At 52.0% G+C, this 19,752-nt stretch overlaps 3 protein-coding genes and 1 long non-coding RNA gene across 4 annotated transcripts; 3 read left to right on the plus strand and 1 right to left on the minus strand.

The window, feature by feature from the left end:
• The first annotated feature begins 826 nt into the window (after positions 1-826).
• LOC148125976 (kappaPI-actitoxin-Avd3c-like) lies at positions 827-3,180 on the plus strand. Its single transcript, XM_087928773.1, has 4 exons — positions 827-960; positions 1,401-1,577; positions 1,992-2,159; positions 3,022-3,180. The coding sequence occupies exons 2-4, from the start codon at positions 1,502-1,504 to the stop codon at positions 3,063-3,065; spliced, it is 288 nt and encodes a 95-aa protein (XP_087784899.1). The 5' UTR covers positions 827-960; positions 1,401-1,501; the 3' UTR covers positions 3,066-3,180.
• A 5,559-nt stretch (positions 3,181-8,739) lies between these two features.
• Positions 8,740-13,845, plus strand: LOC113453182 (fused toxin protein-like). Its single transcript, XM_087928683.1, has 5 exons — positions 8,740-8,956; positions 11,087-11,254; positions 12,023-12,169; positions 13,307-13,472; positions 13,773-13,845. Exons 1-5 carry the CDS (start codon positions 8,854-8,856, stop codon positions 13,843-13,845), a joined length of 657 nt encoding a protein of 218 aa, XP_087784809.1. The 5' UTR covers positions 8,740-8,853.
• Positions 13,846-14,144: 299 nt separating this feature from the next.
• LOC148125977 (boophilin-H2-like) lies at positions 14,145-16,393 on the plus strand. The gene is made up of 5 exons (XM_087928684.1): positions 14,145-14,157; positions 14,242-14,379; positions 14,483-14,665; positions 15,235-15,402; positions 16,267-16,393. Exons 1-5 carry the CDS (start codon positions 14,145-14,147, stop codon positions 16,299-16,301), a joined length of 537 nt encoding a protein of 178 aa, XP_087784810.1. The 3' UTR covers positions 16,302-16,393.
• A 1,158-nt stretch (positions 16,394-17,551) lies between these two features.
• On the minus strand, positions 17,552-19,479 carry LOC148125978 (uncharacterized). Its single transcript, XR_015742651.1, has 2 exons — positions 18,858-19,479; positions 17,552-18,408 (listed from the first exon to the last, which is right to left on the minus strand). It is a non-coding gene; the product is annotated as an uncharacterized LOC148125978 (long non-coding RNA).
• Positions 19,480-19,752: the final 273 nt, after the last annotated feature.

Here is a 19,752-nt window from a genome sequence, read left to right on the forward strand (position 1 = left end):
TTTCAAACCCATTTCCTCCACATGCACAACACCTGTATCTGTCCTAAAGGGTGTGCATCAAATGTGAAGCCAAAAAGGTTCTTGCGCAAGTTGAGCAATAACCAAAGGATGGGTTGCGTGGCCTTTCCCTGTCCTGGTATGGCATTCTCTGGTTTTAGGACAGAGCCCTGGAATTCCTTACTGGCCTATTCCAGGACCGAGCCCTGCACTGGACTGTGGGAGGGAGGGGGAGGAGGTCTGGCCGGGACTGACAGCAGCGGAGAAAGGGCAACGCTGCATCAGAGAGACACCTCTGCCATCTGAACCCTGCCTGTGGGGGAATGTAGTTTGAATTCCCAGAAGGGAGGGGCTGTATTAGAGAGAGCAAAGAGGAAGGAATATCTAGATAATTTGGTCAAGAAGTTTAATATAACTCCTTCCTAGAGATTCACAGAGTATTATGAGCCGCAGTGTTGCAGTGCTTAGAGTGCAGTACTGCAGGCTACTTCTGCTGACTGCCGGCTCCCTACAGTTTGGCAGATCGAATCTCACCAGGCTCAAGGTTGACTCAGCCTTCCATCTTTCTGGCGGGGGGGGGGGGTTAAAATGAGGACCCAGATTGTTGGGGGCAAGAAGGTTGACTTTATCAAACTCAGAGAGGGCTGTAAAAGTACTGTGAAGTGGTATAGAAGTCTAAGTGCTATTGCTATTATCTATAATATGCAAGTGGTTGCTTTAGTCTGGCAAGATTCCGTCTGAGGTCAGGAACACCAAAGAAAACTGCGCCAAAGTAACTGTATGTGTTGATTAGTTCTTGGGATCTGACACTCCCTCTCATTCTAGAACACCCCGGCGTGTGTCCCAGGAGGGTCAAACTGCTGACCTTGGTTCCCTGCAACAACACCTGCAATGATGACCGTGACTGCAACCTGACTGAGAAGTGTTGCTACACCGGCTGCGGCAAAGGTTGCCTGCCTTCAGGTGTGTCCAAGCCTCTTTCTCCAACCTGTTTCCTTCCCCCTCTGTCCTCCACCTGAGCACCAGACAGCAGGGAGAGTTTGCAGCAGACATTCAAATCCAGAAAACACACACAGATGATTGATTCAGCAGGATTCATTGACTTCTTTATATACATAATAACCTTTGAAATAAATTTTACAATACCAATAGGAGATTCCTCCAGCGTGGAAAAGGTTACAAGCAAAAACACAACCGGCAGCCTCAGAGTTCAGAGCAAGAGTGGTTTCACTTTAGGGCTGAGAGCACAGAGCTAAGCCACGCCCAGATTCCTTCCTCTCTCAGCCCCCAATTCAGCTCCCCTTGGCTGATGTTGTTACCCATGTCTCTGCCAGTTTGTGAATATTCTGACGGAGCCCCCGAGCCAGAGCCCACACAAACTCCCTTTTCTCACTCTCTCGCAGTCCGCAGTGACCAGTGCCAGTTACCTCTGCAACAGGAGAGCTGCAAAAAGAAGTTGCAGCGCTACCACTATGATGGAGACAAGAAGAAGTGTGTCTTGTTCATGGGCTGTGGGGACAATCGCAACAACTTTCCGACCAGGGAGCTGTGTGAAAAGGCCTGTGGGAAGATCAGCAAAGGTACAGAGGAGGAGTCTTGCATTGAGGTCCCTGCTGTGGTCAGGCTGGAAAGCCAACGCTTCCCTCCCCTCTGAGTGAGTCAGCCCAACAAGAAACACCACCCAGGGGCCCTCTGGAGACATTCTCCAGGCCCCCTTTCCGTCTGGGGACTCATCTGCCTCTTATCCAACCATTGTTGCATTGGCAGCTTTTCCCTCTGTCCCCCAAGGCCATTCGCACAGACCACTACAGATGCCAGCCTTTCTGGCACTCATTCTGAGGCCGCCTTTCCACGTGACCCATTCAGTCCCACACAAGATCAAGTTTTAGACCTTTGGGTCCATCTGAGGCTTCCAGCCCACTTCCTGGAAGGAAAATATTCTTTCTCTGTCCGCCTCACTTTCCTTCTCTCCTGTACTCCGTCTTTCCCTACAGAGGTTTGCAAACTGCCAGCAGACCCAGGTCGTTGTTTAGCATATTCCGAACAATATTACTACAACTGGAATACCAAGAAATGTGAAACATTTGTTTATGGAATGTGTAACGGCAACGGCAATCGCTTCGCCACAAAACTGGAGTGCCAAATGGTCTGTGGTGAATTCGGTAAGGAACAGGCATGAACGTGACCTTGTGTATACGCAAACATGCTGTGTCTGTGAAAAGCAGCCCTAACCCCCGTCTGGGCATTAATCCTTCCTCCTAGTGTGTCAGCTGCATCTTCCTCCAGTTCAGGAGGGAGCCCTTCTCCTTGTCCTTAGAGTCCTGAGGTTGGGCTTCCAACTTCACTGGGGGATTGATTGTCCAGTGGCCTCTCTGTGTGGTGTGGAAACTTAGTCATTGTGGTTACCTGGATGGCCACAAAAGCAGAAACTCTCCTGCTCGCGCTCAGCTCTTTCCCCATTCTGCACAAGGGCCGATGTGACACAACAACCCAAGGGTGGTGAGGGTGGAGACATCCGAAGTCTCTCTGCTTGGGTCCTCTGCAAAACGAGTCTTGTGAAATAACAGCATCAGGGGGTGGGATTGTGAAGAAAGTGGCTGTGGATTGAAACCCCCTCCCCTTTTTAAACTTGCATTACTCACCTGACAACAGAAGGCAGGTGAAACACCTAGGTAGGCAGGAGGGAGTCTTACTACGGGGCCACCACGTTGATTTATGGATTGTGCCATGTCAGCAATAATCATGTCTCCACTTTCCCACCCGATGAAGGGCCAGCGGGCAGCCAGGGGGAAAGGCCCAGCCTGGGGAGGAGGAGGAGGAGGAGGAAGGGGGGGCACTCTGGGAGGCCGGGGGTCTCGCCTGTCTCTGGGAGGCAGCCTGTGAATGGATGGTTGCCCAAATACGCCCACCAGACCCTCCAGGCAGGAGACCCAGGCAGGAGGCCAAGCCGCCTCTGCTCTGCTCAGCCAGGGCTTGGGAACAGGAGCCCCTTGCCCGCCTCCCACTCCTCTTTTTTCCTCACAGGGCAACAGCAGCAGCAGCAGCAGCAACAAGAGCCCCAAGAATGAGTCCCTCTTTAGCATCCCTGCGTGGAAGCATGTGCCTTGGAGCGGAGACCGCCGCCCCAGCTGCTTTCCTGTTTGCGCTTGCCTTCTCGGGAATAAAGACATGGCTTTTCCTGCATGCTCAGCGTGTGGTTCTTGAGTGGGAGATCAACACCCCCCGCCTGGCGTGGGCTCTGTGGGAAACCAAGCCTTTGCTTGCCCAAGAGATTGGGGGGGGACCTTCTCATCCCACCCCACTTGTGCCCGCCGAAGCCACATGCTCCGGGCCCCATCAGCCAGAGCGTTCCAGCTTCCTCCGCCATGGCGCCTGAACGGGGGCCTCCAACCTTGGCAACGTTAAGACTTGTGGAGACTGGCTGAGGAACTCTGGGAGTTGAAGTCCACACGCCTTAAAGTTGCCAAGGTTGGAGGCCCCTGCTCTGGAAGATCTCACCCGCCCCCGAGTAAGGTCATCTCCAACCATCCGGACATTTCATAAGCGCCTAAAGATCTGGCTCTCCCAATTGACCTGGGGCGCCAATGGACGGGCTTCACACCAGGGAGCGGGTATGGTAGTTGATAGATTAACTACAAATCCCATCTCCTTCCTCCTCCTCCTCACTCCACTCCCACTTTCCCCTCTTTTAATTGGGGTTTATCCTTTGGGCCTTCACACTATTTTATTTCTGCGTCTTTTAGCTTTTATCTTCTTGAGATTGTAAGCCATCCAGGGTTACCCTGTGATAAGATGGACAAATTAAATTTGGGCAAATAAGCCCACTGAGGACCTCCACCACTGTTGCCCGGAGCCATGTGGAGGATCCATGCAGCCGTCTATATTTGCCCTGTAAAATAAGCATCCCTCACTATAAACATTGCTCCGGGAAGGCAGTTTCCCCCTGCTTAATTCCTGCTCCTCCTCCTGGAGATCTTTGGAGCAAGACTTTAACCAAGAGGTGTAGGATTCTTCACCTCATGGAATTGCACCCAAGAGAAAGAATAGCAGAGCGGGAAGAGACCTTGGAGGTCTTCTAGTCCAGCCCCCTGCTCCAGCAGGAGAACCGATACCATTCTGGACAAAGGGCTGTCCAGTCTCTTCTTACAAACCTCCAGGGATGGAGCCCCCACAACTTCTGGTGGCAAGCCGTTCCTCTGGTTAATTGTCCTCACTGTCAGGGAGTTTCTCCCAAGTTCCAGGTTGCTTCTCTCCTTGATCAGTTTCCAACCCTTGTTTTTTGACCTGCCTCAGGTGGAGAATAGGTGGACCCCACGCCCTCTTCCTTATGACAGCCCCTCAAATATTGGACCACTGCTATCGTGTATGCCTCTTCCGAATCAATCATTTCATCAGAGTAGAGCTGGAAGAAGGGACCTTAGAGGTCTTCTAGTCCAGCCCTTTGCCCAAGGCAGGAGACTCTATACCATTTCACACAAGGGGCTGTCCAATCTCTTCTTAAAAGCCTCCCGTGTTGGAGCACCCACGACTTCGGAAGGAAAGTGGTTCCACTGATCGTTCTCGTTGTCAGAAACCTGCTCCTTAATCCCAGGTTGGTTGTCCATCCGTTACTTCTTGTCCCGCCTTCAGGTGCATTTGGACAGAATTCCAGCCACGTATCCGATGCAGGCCCCATTTAGATTGAACGTTTACCTCTTTCTGCCACTTGCCAATGGCGCATGATGGGGGCCAAGGAGACACTTGTCCCTTCAGCCTTAGCCCCCCCCCACCGTCCCTTAGCAATAGGCAGGGGGCCAGGAGACGGCGCAGCAACAGCCGGTCCCACTTCCCACCCGGATCCAGTTTGGGCCAAGAAGACAACGAGTCTGAGGCAGACTTTCTCTCGCCTGGCCTGGATCCAACAGGTGCATGGAATGCAACGAGGCGGGGCGGATTCCTCATCAGGTTGTCACACAAATGATACCCTCTTGCATACCTACCTCTGACATTAGGAAACTGACAGGGAAGCCAAGATTTGCGTTGCGATCCTGGAATGCAAATGTATTGTTGATTCACAGCAGCGTTTTTCCACTTTGGCAGCTTTAAGATGCTGGCTGAGGAATTGTGGGAATTGAAGCCCATTCTTTTTAAAACTGCTAAGCTGGGGAAAGTCTGGGTTTAAGGCGAAGGTTGTGGAAAGGGAGACCAATGACTGATATCCCCCCGCCCCCCCAGAGTAAGAGCGAAGCTGGACTGGCATCTAACACGCCTATTATAAGACCCTCAGACAAATACAAGGGAGCGAAAATATTTCTTTTTCAAATTGTTGTCACCTTTTTGGTATTTTGCGAGGTACATTCCCATCTAAAGTCTCAAAAATCCCAAGGGGAAGGAAATATTTCTCAATGACTCATAACATCTCCCATTGGCCTTGGAAAATACCATGGAGCATTTATGTCTATTCCTCCCAGTCTGGTGTTTCCCAACACCCAGAATTCCCAGCCAGCACAAGGTTGTGGCTGAGAATGTTGAGCCTCATGGTGCTGAGACCCTGCAGAGACCAAGTGAGGTTCCACCTTATATGGAAAGAAGAAGAAGAAGAAGAAGAAGAAGAAGAAGAAGGAGGAGGAGGAGGAGGAGGAGGAGGAGGAGGAGGAGGAGGAGGAGGAGGAGGAGGAGGGGAGGAGGGGAGGAGGAGGGTGTCTTTCACCTCTTGCTTGGGGTTGGTTGCTTGGTGGCCTTCTCATTGTGTCTTCAGATAGGACAAGAAGCCCCCAGATCTCCCCTTCCAGGGAGTCCTTGTCTACTTACTGCCTGCTCTTCCTCTTTTTGAGGTCCATGCACCTTCAGGAAGCAAAAGAGAGGTTCACCTCCTGCCCCTCCTCAAAGGAGAAGTTCCCACCCCTTCACTTTTGAACTTGGAGAACATAGATGTTCCTCCACCACCACCACTTCCTTCCTAGTATCCTCTGGAAAGGGGGCTTGGTCCATCCCCGACAGCTCAGGGCTCTTCAGGCAGGTCAGTCTGTGCTGCATATTGCCAGTCCAGGGGATTCAGCCCAATCCTAACCTCACACCAACCTTCTAGTCTGACCATTGCAATAGGCACGCTGGGTGGAGTTCAATCATTTATTTGTTTGTTTGCCTGTTTGTAAAACTTGTACAAGATCACAAGCATAGCTTTGAACATAAACCTGAACAAAGGAAGTGAATACAAATGGGACAGTAAGACAGAGATGGTGGTGTGCTTATTTAAGCCCCCGTTACAGACTTTTGATGGGTGAGGTCCATGGTAGACAGTTTGAGGTTGAAGCTGTGAGGGGTTGAGGGGCTGTAACAACAGAGTCAGGTACGGCATTCCAGGCGTTGACCCCTCTATTGCCGAAGTCGCATTTTCTGCAATCGAGTTTGAAGCGGTTTACCTTGAGTTTGTATTGATTGTTTGCCCGTGTGTTATTGGGGTTGAAGCTGAAGAAGTCGTTGACTGGCAAGATGCTGTGGCAGACAATTTTGTGTGCTATGCTTAGATTGGGAGGCAGGCAGCGCAGTTCCAGATTATCCAGGCCCAAAATTTGGATCCTGGAGGCGTAGGGAATTCTATTGTGACTAGAGGAGTGGATAACTTTTCTCAAGAAATACCTCTGAACCCGCTCAATTGTGTTAATGCCCGAGATACAGTGCAGGTTCCAGGCGGATGAGCTGCATTCAAGAATTGGTCTGGCAAAGGTTTTGTATGCCCTAGTTAACAATTCAATGTTATTGGAGAAGAAGCTTCACAAAATAAGGTTAACAACTTTTAATGCCTTTTTGGCTATACTGTTACAGTGAGCTCTGGGGCTTAGATCGTTTGAGATAAGTACTCCGAAGTCCTTGACAAAGTGAGGGTCATCTACAAGATCGTTTCTGTCCAACTTGTATTTGGTGTTCTGATTTTTATTGCCAATGTGTAGGACAGAGCATTTATTAGTTGAGATTTGGAGTTGCCAATTGCGCGACCATTCTGACACATAGTCAAGGTTGCTTTGTAAGGCGGCAGCATTGTCAGTGGTGTTAAATAATTTTACATCATTGGCGAAGGGGACGCAGCCGCTTTTAATGTTGTCACATAGGTCATTGATGTAAAGCAGAAAGAGTGTGGGTCCGAAGACACTGCCTTGGGGGAGACTGCTATTAACTGCTGCTGGATTTGATAGGGCCTTCCCCGTTTTGACCATTTGCTGCCTGTTAGACAGGAACATGGCTCTCCACTTGTGCAGGGACCCGGAGATGCCATAAGAACTACGTTTCAGCAGTAGTTTGTCGTTCACCACTGAATCAAAGCCTTTGCAGAAGTCAATGTAAATTGCGTCTATTGCTTTACCCTGGTCAATATGCGTGGTCCAAATGTTTCTGCAATGTAGGAGTTGCAGATTACAGGACAACATTTTCCTGAAACCAAACTGCTTGTTAGAAAGCAAGTTGCTTGTCTCCAAGTGGAGGGTGATGGATGGGTTTATAATTGATTCCATGACTTTACAGGTGACGTAACAGAGTGAGATTGGTCTGTAATTTTCTACTAGGCTGGGCTCTCCCTTTTTGAAGAAAGGTATGACCGTGGCTAATGACCATAAGTCGAGCAGGGAGCTGGTTGTGAAAGATACCCCATAGATTGTGCATAGAGGTTCACCTAGGGCAATGGCCAGCTTTTTCAAAAAGTAGGCACATAATCCATCGGGGCCAATAGGTAGAGATGGCCTTAGGTTACGTAGTGCTGCTTCAACGTTATCTACTATAAAATCAATATGTAGTAAGTCGTTACAATTTTCTGGGGTGAAACTAGGAAATGGGGGGAAGCAGCCATTGCTGTCAACAAAGACTGAACTGAAGAACGTATTAAAGAGGTTGGCCTTTAGAGTTTCATTGTTCCCGTCTTCCCTGTTAGGCCCTTTTAGGGATGGGATAGATTTCGAGTCTTTAAGTTTGGCATTAACGAAATTAAAAAAGGCTTGGGAAGAGTTCAAGTTTAACAGCCCTTCCTCCTGTTTGCAATGGTGATTGGTACATTCGGCCTTTATCTGGTGGCATAAGGCTTTGTAGCAGTTTTTAAAGTTAGCTACATATCATTATGCAAGGTTGTTGAATTCGCTTTTGAACTTCGAGAACATGGGGGTTCTTCCGTGATGTGGTGGAATCACCGGAGGAAGGAGTGGGGGCAGTTAAAAGGGGTGCAGCTAAGAGCCATGGCAGGATGGGGTGGCTCCGTGGGAGGAAATATCATAGACCAGACTAGTAAAGCTTTATCTATCAGATCCTAAAAGAATGCAGCCACCAGAGAGAGATTCTCGTAAAATAGGTGACCAACAATAAAGAAACTGCCCGGGGCTCTTGAACCAGGCCAATCTCTTTCAGAGGCAGCCAGTTCAGGGGGCTCACCCCAATCTCAATCTCAATCTGTCTACCATGGACCCCACCCCATTCCTAAGAGGTCCTTAAAGGGGACGTGCATAAGCGCACCAGCCTGCCTACCATCCCTGTTCTACTGTCCCCATTCATCTGTATTTACGTCCTTTGTTCTTGTTTATGTTCATACCTATCCTTGTTATCTTGTACATGTTCGACAAACCAACAAATAAATACAATAAAATAAATAAATCTCTTGTCCTTCTAACCCATTGCAAGATGCACCCTGGGTGGAGTTAGATGTCCCTCCTCTGGGCGAAGTTTTCCTTGTGGAAATTGCCTCTGGCTCTGGCATGGCTTTCTCGGCTTTCCTGCCTCCAGGAAGCTTTGCATTGGGAAAATCCCACAACCTGAGGTTAAACTGCCCTCATCCCTCCGCGACTTTCATTCACTCCTTCCTCTGCCTCAGCCGAGACACCTGCTCCCTCCTGAGAGACCATGTGGGCCAGGGTCCTTCTCCTGGGGATGCTCCTCTCCTTCTCTGCTGACCTCGATGCTGCTGGACATGATGGGGGTCAAGAGAGCCAGACGCCTCTGAACAGTGAGTAGCCCCCCTAGCAAAGCCCTGCTGGAGAAGGGAGCTGAGAAGCCGATCTGGCTGGGCTGGGACTCCTTTCTCCTCTGGGGTGGGATTTGGGCCAATCCTCCCCTTCCCCTTCCTTTCCTCTCCTCCACCCTCACCTAGGAATCTGTGGCTCCTTAAGCAGTCAGAAAGCACTTTGGGGTCAGATGCAATCCCGGTGCTTCAAAGCTTGCTCCAACGCTTCCTTGGACAACTAGAGTTTAGATGGTCGACAGCACAATAAGGTCCCTGTTGGATCTGACCAATGGCCCATCCGGTCCAACTTTCATCCCAAAGAACCCTCTGAATGTATCTCAGATAGGGATTAGATAGCCTGCATGACCAATGGCTACTAACAATCCATGCAATGTTCTCTTCCGTGACTTGCCTTTTTTGTCCCATCAATGTTGACAGACATCTCTGCAAGTTGTGAGGGAGAACTCTTTAGCCTCAGGAGGCCACCCAAAGAAGCATCTCCACCAGGGGGTCCTATCTACTGATCCATTGGGTTCTAGCATAATCATGGAGGGGATTGTTCTGCTCCTTCACTCATTTTAGAGACCTGTCATATCACCTCTTCTCCTAACTCCAGAACCTGGTGGGATCAACCATTATTCTCAAATGGGGTGTGGACAGAAAAAAAAACTCCGCAGTGGAACTCATGACCACAAAATGGGAAGTTAGTCACTAGCTCCGTGGACTTGTGCAATGAAGAAACAGGAAAGGCTGCAGCAATAGCTAGGAGGGACAGACTACTAATTACACATTGGCCTTGGAAGAGCAGCTGCTGAGGAACGCTTAAGGGAGGATTGGTGGTGGGCTTCTCAGAGATATTTGGGGAGCCCCTATGGGCTCTCTCCTTCCCCCTGCAAAGTCAGCCCTCCCCTCCACTATGTTATATGAGAGCTGGGCAGGGAGGGGGCTGGGCTGCTCCACTTTGCACAACTGCAAACCAAACCAAAACGCAGGGCAGGAAGGAACCAACCAACCATGACTTTATGGCAGGGGTCTCCAAACTTGGCAACTTTAAGACTTGTGGACTTCAACTGGCTGGAGAATTCTGGGAGTTGAAGTCCACAGGTCTTAAAATTGCCAAGTTTGGGGACCTCTGCTTTATGGGGTGCTTGGTTCTGCTTCTTCTGTTCCTCAGCTGGAGGGGAATTGTTAGAGCAAAGGATCTGGGGAAATGTGAGGTACTTGCTGGAGGAGGGGATGAAAATAATAGCAGTGTGAACACACACACACACACACACACACGTTCCTATGTCTCATTGGTTCTCCAAAGGATCCACCCTCATCAGATGCACCTTGGGGAAGAGAAATAGATTCTAGGGAGAGAAAGTCTGCGGTAGATGTGATAGGCAGGACTCCAATGAGTTAGGAATTTCTCCATCAGATTCCTCTGCTTTCCAGCCAAGGAATGCCAGCCAGATGTCTCCTGGGCTTCTGAGAATCAGGTTCAGTGATGGTATGCTACTGATTTGGCCCAGTTGGGCCGAACCGGTAGTAAAAAAAAAGCTCCGACAATCAGCTGAGAGGAGAAAGGAGAGAAAAGCGCAGGCCTTTCTCTTCTTTCTCCTCTCAGCTGATTGGCGCTGCAGGCCTCGGCCGGTGTGGGGAATCGCACTTGTGCACGATTACCAAACCGGTAGTGCAACAGGTAGGATCCCACTGCTGGTCATGTTCTCTGCAAGACAGAGCTGCGTGCAACCACCAACTGGTAAAAGAGCAAGTCAGGAATGGGTGTCAGATCTGTTCCACAATCGCCATGTCCTTCTGCCCTTCAGCATACCAGTGGTGGTATGCTACCGGTTTGACCAGGTTTGACTGAACTGGTAGTAAAAGTCACCACTGCTTCAGCCTAACTGGTAATTTAAAAAACGCCTCCATTCAGCTGAGAGGACAAAAGACTGAAAAGTGCATGGAAGGGTGGGTGGGTTTTGCTCCTAGCTTTTCGTTTCTTCATCCTCTCAGCTGGTTGGCTTATTGGGATGCGCATGTTAGGGGCACGCATGCATCCACCAAACTGGTATTGACTAAGGTAGGATCCCACTTGAGAGGTGGGGCATCCAGTGGAAACTGTGCTTGGCTTTCTACTCTGTTTTCCAGAAGACTGCGAGCTCCCGCCAGACAAAGGTCCCGCTGACAATTTAGAACTTCGCTGGTTCCACAACTCAAAGTCCAAGAGGTGCGAACGTTTCTTCTATGGAGGCTGCTATGGGAACGCTAACAACTACAAGGATATCAACGAATGTGACCGCTGCTGTGTTTCCCCAGGTGAGGGGAGGGTCTGGTCAGAGGGAGGACCATTGGCTCTAGGCCAGGTGGCCTTTGTCGAGCAAAGCTATCTTGGGAGAAGAAAGAAAAGAAAAGAAAGGAAAAGGCAGAAAAGAAAAGAATGGCAATGAGAAGAGACAGAAGAGAAGAGAAAGGAATGAAAAGAAGGAAGGGAGGGAGGAAGGAAGGGGACTGAAAAAGGAGAAATGGTGAAGGAAAGGAGGAACAGGGTATTGTCACTCACCATACTACAATGGCTACGGTCTGTCAATCAGTTGTAGACTACAATTCAAGAGACTTCAAAGAGAGAACGGAGAGGGACAGATGGACAGGACCATTTGTCCATTTATTCATATTTATTTATTCTGTATATACTTATACCATTGCTCAGGAGAGGAGGAAGGGAAGGACAGAGTGAACCAGCAGTGATTCCTTTTCCGTAGTACACTTGACTTTGGATGCATAATTAGGTTGGTTAGGCTTATGGTTACGGCTAGCAGTTCTTGACTAGTTACCTGGGAATAGTTTAGCACTCTTGCACTTGAGGAAGTGGTCAGGATCCTAGGCCCATGATCACGACCACCTGTTTCAGAACCATCTCCCAGAAGGAGACGTATGGATGGGTTCCTTGTTTTGAGAGGGCTGATGGATCCTAGCCAAAGCTTTGCCGAATTCGTGGATAACATTCCAAGAGAACAAAACGGTTCCCACTTGACTGAAAGGAATTCCATCTCTCCCCCCCCTCTCAAAAAAACCATAAACTTGCAGGTATCAACAAGCCTGGTGAGTGTCCTGCCATCCTTCCAAATATTCACATATTTTGTGACAGACTCTGCTCCAGCGATGCCAGCTGCCCGGGCACTCAGCGCTGCTGTCCAACTTCTTGTGGGCAGCAATGTCAACTCCCAGAAGGAGGTAAGTCTGGTGCCAGGACTGGGAGGGAGGCGAGGGGTCAGGAATGGAGGCGGGAGGGCACCTGCTAAGCCTGGCATGAAGGGCGGCAGAGCTGTGCCGGAGTGGGAAGTTTTTTGCCCTACGGGGAAATATCACTGAAATACCTACAAGATTTGAACTGTCCAAGAAACAGAATAGTTAACTCCCTGTAGGGCAATTCGCCCTAGGACAACTCAAAGCAAGACAACTTATCATATTAGGAATAATAATAATATCAATAATATTACTAACACAATATTAAGAGAAGGAGGGGTCTAGAATACATCATCTTGCATTGTTGTCCGACGGTGAATTGTCCGATGGCAAAGGGGCCATGGAGAATTCTCTTGACTGCCCCCAGGAAAACTTTGCCCTGAGAGTTCAGCCCAGCAGCAGTGAGCCTCCCCGAGGTTGAAGGAGGGAAGAAGGAGGCCAGCAAGTCAGCATCCGAATTAGAATCAGAATAGAGCTGGAAGGGACCTTGGAGGTCTTCTAGTCTAGCCCCCTGCTCATTTCAGACCAGTGACTGCCCAGTCTCTTCTTAAAGACCTCCAGTAATAAAGCCCCCACAACTTCTGAAGGCAAACTATTCATATATATTGCTATCCAGCTCAAGCCTATATTTATTTTATTTCTAGCTCACATTTCAGTACCAATCTTCCGATATTTCCCCAAAGTCTGACTATTTTTAAAGATGGGCAGGTATCCCTTGCATAAAGCTGTGCCGCTGCCTTTCCTTTAACCAACATGTGTTTTGGAACTCTCTTCGAGCATGGTGATTAAGGGGACCCACCTATCTGAACCGAAAGTTTAACCACTGAGCTTCCAGCGAAGGAGGATTCCGGTGCCAGTCTCAGTTGGCTAGATCACCTTCAGTTGCCCCCTAGCCAGAGAAGACCTCCCACCCCCCGTGGCACAGTGGCAGAAGCCATTCCAGCAGCTTCATGGGGTCAGGCAAAATTCCCCCCGGTTACTAATTGCCAACCCCACTTCCCAGAATGCCCCTGCCAGGCTGCAGAAAGTGCTACCGCATTTGGAGAGGACCTCTTCTACTAGGGTGGGAGCTCCGTCCAGGGACTGAATATCCTTTTCTGTTCGGTGTCTCCCTTTCCCCCCTAGATACTTCAGGATATTGCCCACTGGTGATTCATCCACCCAGCGGCAGAAATGGCCCTCTTTGCTACACGGACTGCAACAGCGACTGGGAATGCAACGCTGGTTCTTCTCTTCCCCAGAAGACGTGCTGCCCATTTGGGGACAGGAAGCTGTGTGTGGAGGCTGGAAGGTACATCTCTTTTCTCTCTCTCCTTCCCCCCACTCAAACAGCCCCCACCATCTATGCAGCAGGGTCTGATAGGCAGAGTGCCCAAGCCCATAATATCGCCTAAGGTCTATTCACATCGTCCACTGGTTCCTAAATTCATCAATTCCCTGCACAGGTGCAATACATGTGTTGTAAAGGGAAGAAATGTGTAGGGTGTGCACCCAGTGTTAAACCACAAAGCTGCCCACACAAACTTAACGTTAACCAAGCTGAGCACAGTGGCAGGCTGTATAGCCTCAGCCTTTCCCTTTCTTGGCATAGTTCACACTGTGAGCCTTCCCAGATCCCCAGTGCTCCTCATCTTCCAAGCTACCAGGCGCAGGCCCTGCATTGAGGTGGGCGCAGAAGGGGGTTCATGTCTAACTTGAGAGCAGCTGCACCAGAGAGACTGTGACACTTTCAAGCTTGACCGTGTCTGCCACCCAATCCCAGGCCCTGAGGAACTGCCTCCCATCGCTCCCTGTGGTGGAATGCAGTCTGGATTCCTAGAAGGGAGGGGCTGCATTTCAGAAAAGAAAAAGCAGCACAGTGTAGATAGTTGGATCATGAGGCAGAAACTTAACAAAGCTCCTTCCTAGAGATTCCCAGAGATTATTGTCTGTAATATGCAAATAATTGCTTTAGTCTGGCAAGATGCCGTCTGTAGGTGAGGAACAGTAAAGAAAACAGCTCAGAAGTAACTCTACGTATCCTGATTGGTTCTCGTGTCTGTCACTCCCGCACATTCTAGAACACCCTGGTGTGTGTCCCAGGAGAGTCGAAGTGTTCCCCTTTGTTCCCTGCAACAACACCTGCAGTGATGACCGTGACTGCCGCCTGACCGAGAAGTGCTGCTTCACCGGCTGCAGCCGAGGCTGCCTGCCTTCAGGTGTGTCCAGGCCTCCTTTGTCCACCTGTTTCCTTCCCCCTCTGTCCTCCTGAGCCCCTGAGCCAGAGGCCAAGCGAGCTCCCCCTCTCTCCCTCTCTCCCAGTGCGAAGTGACCGGTGTCAGTTGCCTCGAGACCAGGGCAGCTGCTCAAAGGAGTTGCAACACTTCTACTATGATCCGGAGGAGAAGAAGTGCATCTCATTTGTCTACCATGGCTGTGAAGGCAACAGCAACAACTTTCCGACCAGGGAGCTGTGTGAAAAGGCCTGTGGGAAGATCAGCAAAGGTACAGAGGAGGCGTGTTGCATTGAGGTCCCTGCTGTGGTCAGGCTGGAAAGCCAACGCTTCCCTCCCCTCTGAGTGAGTCAGCCCAACAAGAAACACCACCCAGGGGCCCTCTGGAGACATTCTCCAGGCCCCCTTTCCGTCTGGGGACTCATCTGCCTCTTATCCAACCATTGTTTCATCGGCAGCTTTTCCCTCTGTCCCCCAAGGCCATTCGCACAGACCACTACAGATGCCAGCCTTTCTGGCACTCATTCTGAGGCCGCCTTTCCACGTGACCCATTCAGTCCCACACAAGATCAAATCTTAGGTCTTTGGGTCCATCTAAGGTATGGGTGTCAAACTCACCTTATCACATTGTGGTCACGTGACATATCATGACGTTTTTCCCCTTTGTGGAGCTGGGGTGGGCGTGGCTCTGAGTGAGGCATCCGGCCCATCAACCACCAGTTTGACACCCCCGACCTAAGGCTTTCAGGGAAAAGGGACACAACCCATTAAAGGAAGGAAAATATTCTTTCTCTGTCCGTCTCACTTTCCTTCTCTCCTGTACTCCGTCTTTCCCTACAGAGGTTTGCAAACTGCCAGCAGACCCAGGTCGTTGTTTAGCATATTCTGAACAATATTACTACAACTGGAATACCAAGAAATGTGAAACATTTGTTTATGGAGGGTGCAATGGCAACGACAATCGCTTCGCCACAAAACTGGAGTGCCAAATGGTCTGTGGTGAATTCGGTAAGGAACAGGCATGAACGTGACCTTGTGTATACGCAAACATGCTGTGTCTGTGAAAAGCAGCGCTAACCCCCGTCTGGGCATTAATCCTTCCTCCTAGTGTGTCAGCTGCATCTTCCTCCAGTTCAGGAGGGAGCCCTTCTCCTTGTCCTTAGAGTCCTGAGATTGGGCTTCCAACTTCACTGGGGGATTGATTGTCCAGTGGCCTCTCTGTGTGGTGTGGAAACTTAGTCATTGTGGTTACCTGGATGGCCACAAAAGCAGAAGCTCTCCTGCTCGCGCTCAGCTCTTTCCCCATTCTGCACAAGGGCCGATGTGACACAACAACCCAAGGGTGGTGAGGGTGGAGACATCCGAAGTCTCTCTGCTTGGGTCCTCTGCAAAACGAGTCTTGTGAAATAACAGCATCAGGGGGTGGGATTGTGAAGAAAGTGGCTGTGGATTGAAACCCCTCCCCTTTTTAAACTTGCATCACACACCTGACAACAGAAGGCAGGTGAAACACCTAGGTAGGCAGGAGGGAGTCCTACTACGGGGCCACCACGCTGATTTATGGATTGTGCCATGGCAACAATAATCATGTCTCCACTTTCCCACCCGCTGAAGGGCCAGCGGGCAGCCAGGGGAAAGGCCCAGCCTGGGGAGGAGGAGGAGGAGGAGGAAGCAGGGGGGGGCACTCTGGGAGGCCGGGGGTCTCGCCTGTCTCTGGGAGGCAGCCTGTGAATTGATGGTTGCCCAAATACGCCCACCAGACCCTCCAGGCAGGAGATCCAGGCAGGAGGCCAAGCCGCCTCTTCTCTGCTCAGCCAGGGCTTGGGAACAGGAGCCCCTTGCCCGCCTCCCACTCCTCTTTTTTCCTCACAGGGCAAATGCCTGAGGCTCTGCTGCATCCCCAGTGAGGGGCCACTGCTGTGCTCCCAAAATGGCTGCCCGGACTCCCTCTGGTGGTTGTTTCCTACCCTCCCCAGAATAAAGCCCTGGCTTTCCCTGCATACTCTGAGTGTGGTGGTTCTTGATGGGGAGATCAACACCCCGGGCTAGACTGGATTGTGCCGTAAACGAAGAGCAACCCGGGACGTCCAGTGCTCTTGCCCGGAGCCAGACCGTGATGGGTGCAGGTTTCTATTTGCCCTGCAAATAGAAATGGCAAAACAAGCAGCTACGGCTCCCGCAAGGCGGCTTCTGGGTTCTCATTGGGGAGCTCTGGAGCTGGGTTTGACCCAGGGATGCAGGCTTCTCCGTGCCGCCGGATTGCAGCAAAGTGGAAGAAACCAGCATGGAAGAATTCCAGCAGTTGTTAGGTCCCAGATGCAAGCCCCCTTTGTAATCGAATCCTACTCCTGCACCTCTTTCTCCCCGCTGCCCAATGTCAGCGCTTAGGGGCCACCCACCCTCCAAGGCCCCCGAGGGCGGCAGGACAAGGAGCGACGGACGGAGACCCACCCAGGAGAGAAGCAGCCTGGGACTCAGGGGAGGCCTCCTGACAGGGAGGACCAGAAGTCGCCCCCAGAAATTGTAGGGGCTCCGTCACTGGAGGCTTCCAAGGGGAGGCTGGACAGCCTCTTGTCCAAAACGGTCCAGCGTTTCTTGCCTGAGCACGGGGTTGGGCTAGAAGACCTCTGAGGTGCCTTGCCACTCTGTTCTTCTGCTGTTCCGTTATTCTGAGGAGGGGGAAATGGGCAGCCAACATCTCTGGCAGACCCTCCCTCAGCCCCCCTTCTCCCACCGGTTCACTCGAGGGCAGCGTTTCCCGCTGGTTTGCCTCCTTGGGAGTCAGGGAGACGGTGGGGGAAACCCCTGGGCAGAGGAAGGGCGGGTCAGGAGGCAGAGCCTGGACTGCCCTCCCCCTTCTTCCACCAGGGGTCGGGGGTGACCTGGACCGATCTGGAGAAAGCCCAAACCCCTCACCCCTCTGAACGGGGTCAGAGCATCCTTGGGTCACGAGGAGGGACCCGGGAGGTCTTCTAGCCCAACCCCAGCCCAGGGCAGAGGTCCTCACAACCTCCATCGGCCACCAACCTCCAGAGACGGAGGCAGGGAGGCTGAGAGCATCGAGGTTTCATTCAGGGGAAACGCAGCGAGGCGGCTGCCCCCGAGACGGACGGTCCGGATGGAGGATGGTTACGAGGTCAGGAAAGGAAACTCTGAGTGAGGGGGAAAGATCTTTTATTGGGGTGGGGTCACCTCCATCAGAGGGTGGGGGTAAGAAGATGAGCAGGTAGCCAGAAGACCAAAGGCCCCTCAGATCACGGGTGGCAAACTCAATTCCCTTGAGGGCCGCATCAGGGCTGGGGTTGGCCTCAGGGGGCTGGGTGGGCGTGGCTGACTGGGTGGGTGTGGCTGACTGGGTGGGTGTGGCCAGCTTGATGCCAATCCCCAAACTACTGGCATGTTTCCTCCTCGCATTGGGTAGACTGGGCTGTACCTACGCTGGCCTGAACTTCACACTGGGTAAACCAGGATGGGCCCCCAGGCCAGATCTGACCACATCATGGACCTTGAGTTTGACACCCCTGGAGGCGGGGGTGAGGAGGAGGAGGAGAAGGAGGGAATGAGGGAGCAAGGGAGGCGGAGTGAGTGAGGAGGAGGAGCAGCAAAGAGGGAGTGAGAGGAAGAGGAGTGAGAGAATAAGGGAGAGTGGAGGGGGAATAAGAAGGGAGGAAGAGGAGGAGAAGGAGAAGGAGCGAGTGAGGAGGGAGGACTAGGAGGAGCAGGGAGGGAGGAGGAGTAAGAAAGGAAGAGGAGGAGAAGAAGAGAGGGAGGGAAGAGGAGAAGAAGGGAGAGAGGGAGAAGGAACAGGGAAGGAGGGAGGAAGAAGAGGAGGAGGGAGGGATTGAGGAAGGAGGAGGAGAGGGAGGAGGGGAGGAGGAGGAGGAGGGAGGGAGGGAGGAGGAGGAGGAGGGAGGGGAGGGAGGCTTTGAGCATAGCTAGGTCTTCATTTTGGGATGGATCCAAGAACGGCCACCCCCAGAGCCGGACCTTCTTCCTGGGGGCGGATCAGCGCTCCTGTTGAAGGAAAGGAGAGACACTCAGCTTGGGAAGCAGCCAAGAGACCCCTCCCCAGAGGGGGGCAGAGTCTGGGTCCCTCCCCCTCCCAGCTCACAGGCCCTGAGCTTGTCCGAGTGGCAGGAGGCCCCGTCCATCAAGGACGGAGGGGGTGGGAACATCCGCCTCACCTCGGGGATTCTTCCATAAGGGGTTCCACAATCCCCTCCCCCCACCCAGGCTCCTGCTCTTGAGGTCAAGGGGACCCCCGGCCAACCCCTGCCCCCACCTGGCCACAATTAGGACAGGCCTTCAAGGCGCAGAGGGTCCTTCCTGGGAAGGTTTCCTGGAAAAGGTGGGGTGCGCAGGTACCATCTGACAGCAATGCGGGGAGGGGGCACCAAAGACCACGACTTCCACATTCTCCATCTCCTCTCCCCCTCCCCCCATTCCAGAAATGGGAGTCGTACCTCCTCAACTCCTCTTCGGCAGGCGAGGCCACAGCCGGTGGGGCAGCAGAGGTAGCCTTTCGCACAGCCGGCGTCTGAAAGGCACTGCATAATACAGATGCCAATTTCAGGGGCCTTTGGACAACGCCTTCGTGGTCCTGCAAGAAAGGCGGCTGCTGAGCAACAGAGTGGGAAGGGACCTTAGCACTTATATACCACTTTATAGTACTGTCCACCCTCCCTAAGCGGTTCACAGAGTCAGCCGGTTGCCCCCAACAATTTTGCATCCTCTTCCGACCCCCCCTCGGAAGGGGGGAAAGCTGAGTCAACCTGGAGCCTGGTGGGATTCGATCGGCCAAATTGCAGGCAGCCGTCAGTCAGCAGAGGCAGCCTGCAGTCCTGCACTCGAACCACTGCGCCACCGAGGCTCATATTGGAGGTCTTGTAATCCAGGGGCCTCCAACCGTGGCCGCTTTAAGACTTTAAGCTGGCTGAGGAACTCTGGGAGTTGAAGTCCACAAGGGCTAAAGTTGCCAAGGTTGGAGACCCCTGTTCTGGTCCAACCTCCGCTCAAGCAAGAGCCCCTATAGACCCATGGGCTGCGTTTGGCCCACAGTTTGGAAGGATCCAGCTGCAGGGCCGTCCTGTCCAGCCAATGCAGAGAGGAAGGACTGGCCCTGTCTACCCATTGCGAAGAAGCAAGGTCAGGCCAGCAGAGCTACGGCCAAGTCAACTCAACGTGAATAGGAAACGTGCCAGCCAGCACTTTGGGGAGTGGCGTCAAGCTGGCCACGCCCAGCTAGTCGGCCACACCTACCTGTCCCCCTAAGGTCAACCCCAGCCCTGATGAAATTGAGTTTGACAGCCCCTCCCTACCCCATTTCAGACCGAGGGCAGCCCAGCCTCTTCTCGGAAG

Source organism: Pseudonaja textilis, chromosome 3, assembly GCF_049901715.1.
Source record: "Pseudonaja textilis isolate UNSWEBS1 chromosome 3, rPseTex1.2, whole genome shotgun sequence".
Lineage (NCBI taxonomy): Eukaryota > Metazoa > Chordata > Lepidosauria > Squamata > Elapidae > Pseudonaja > Pseudonaja textilis.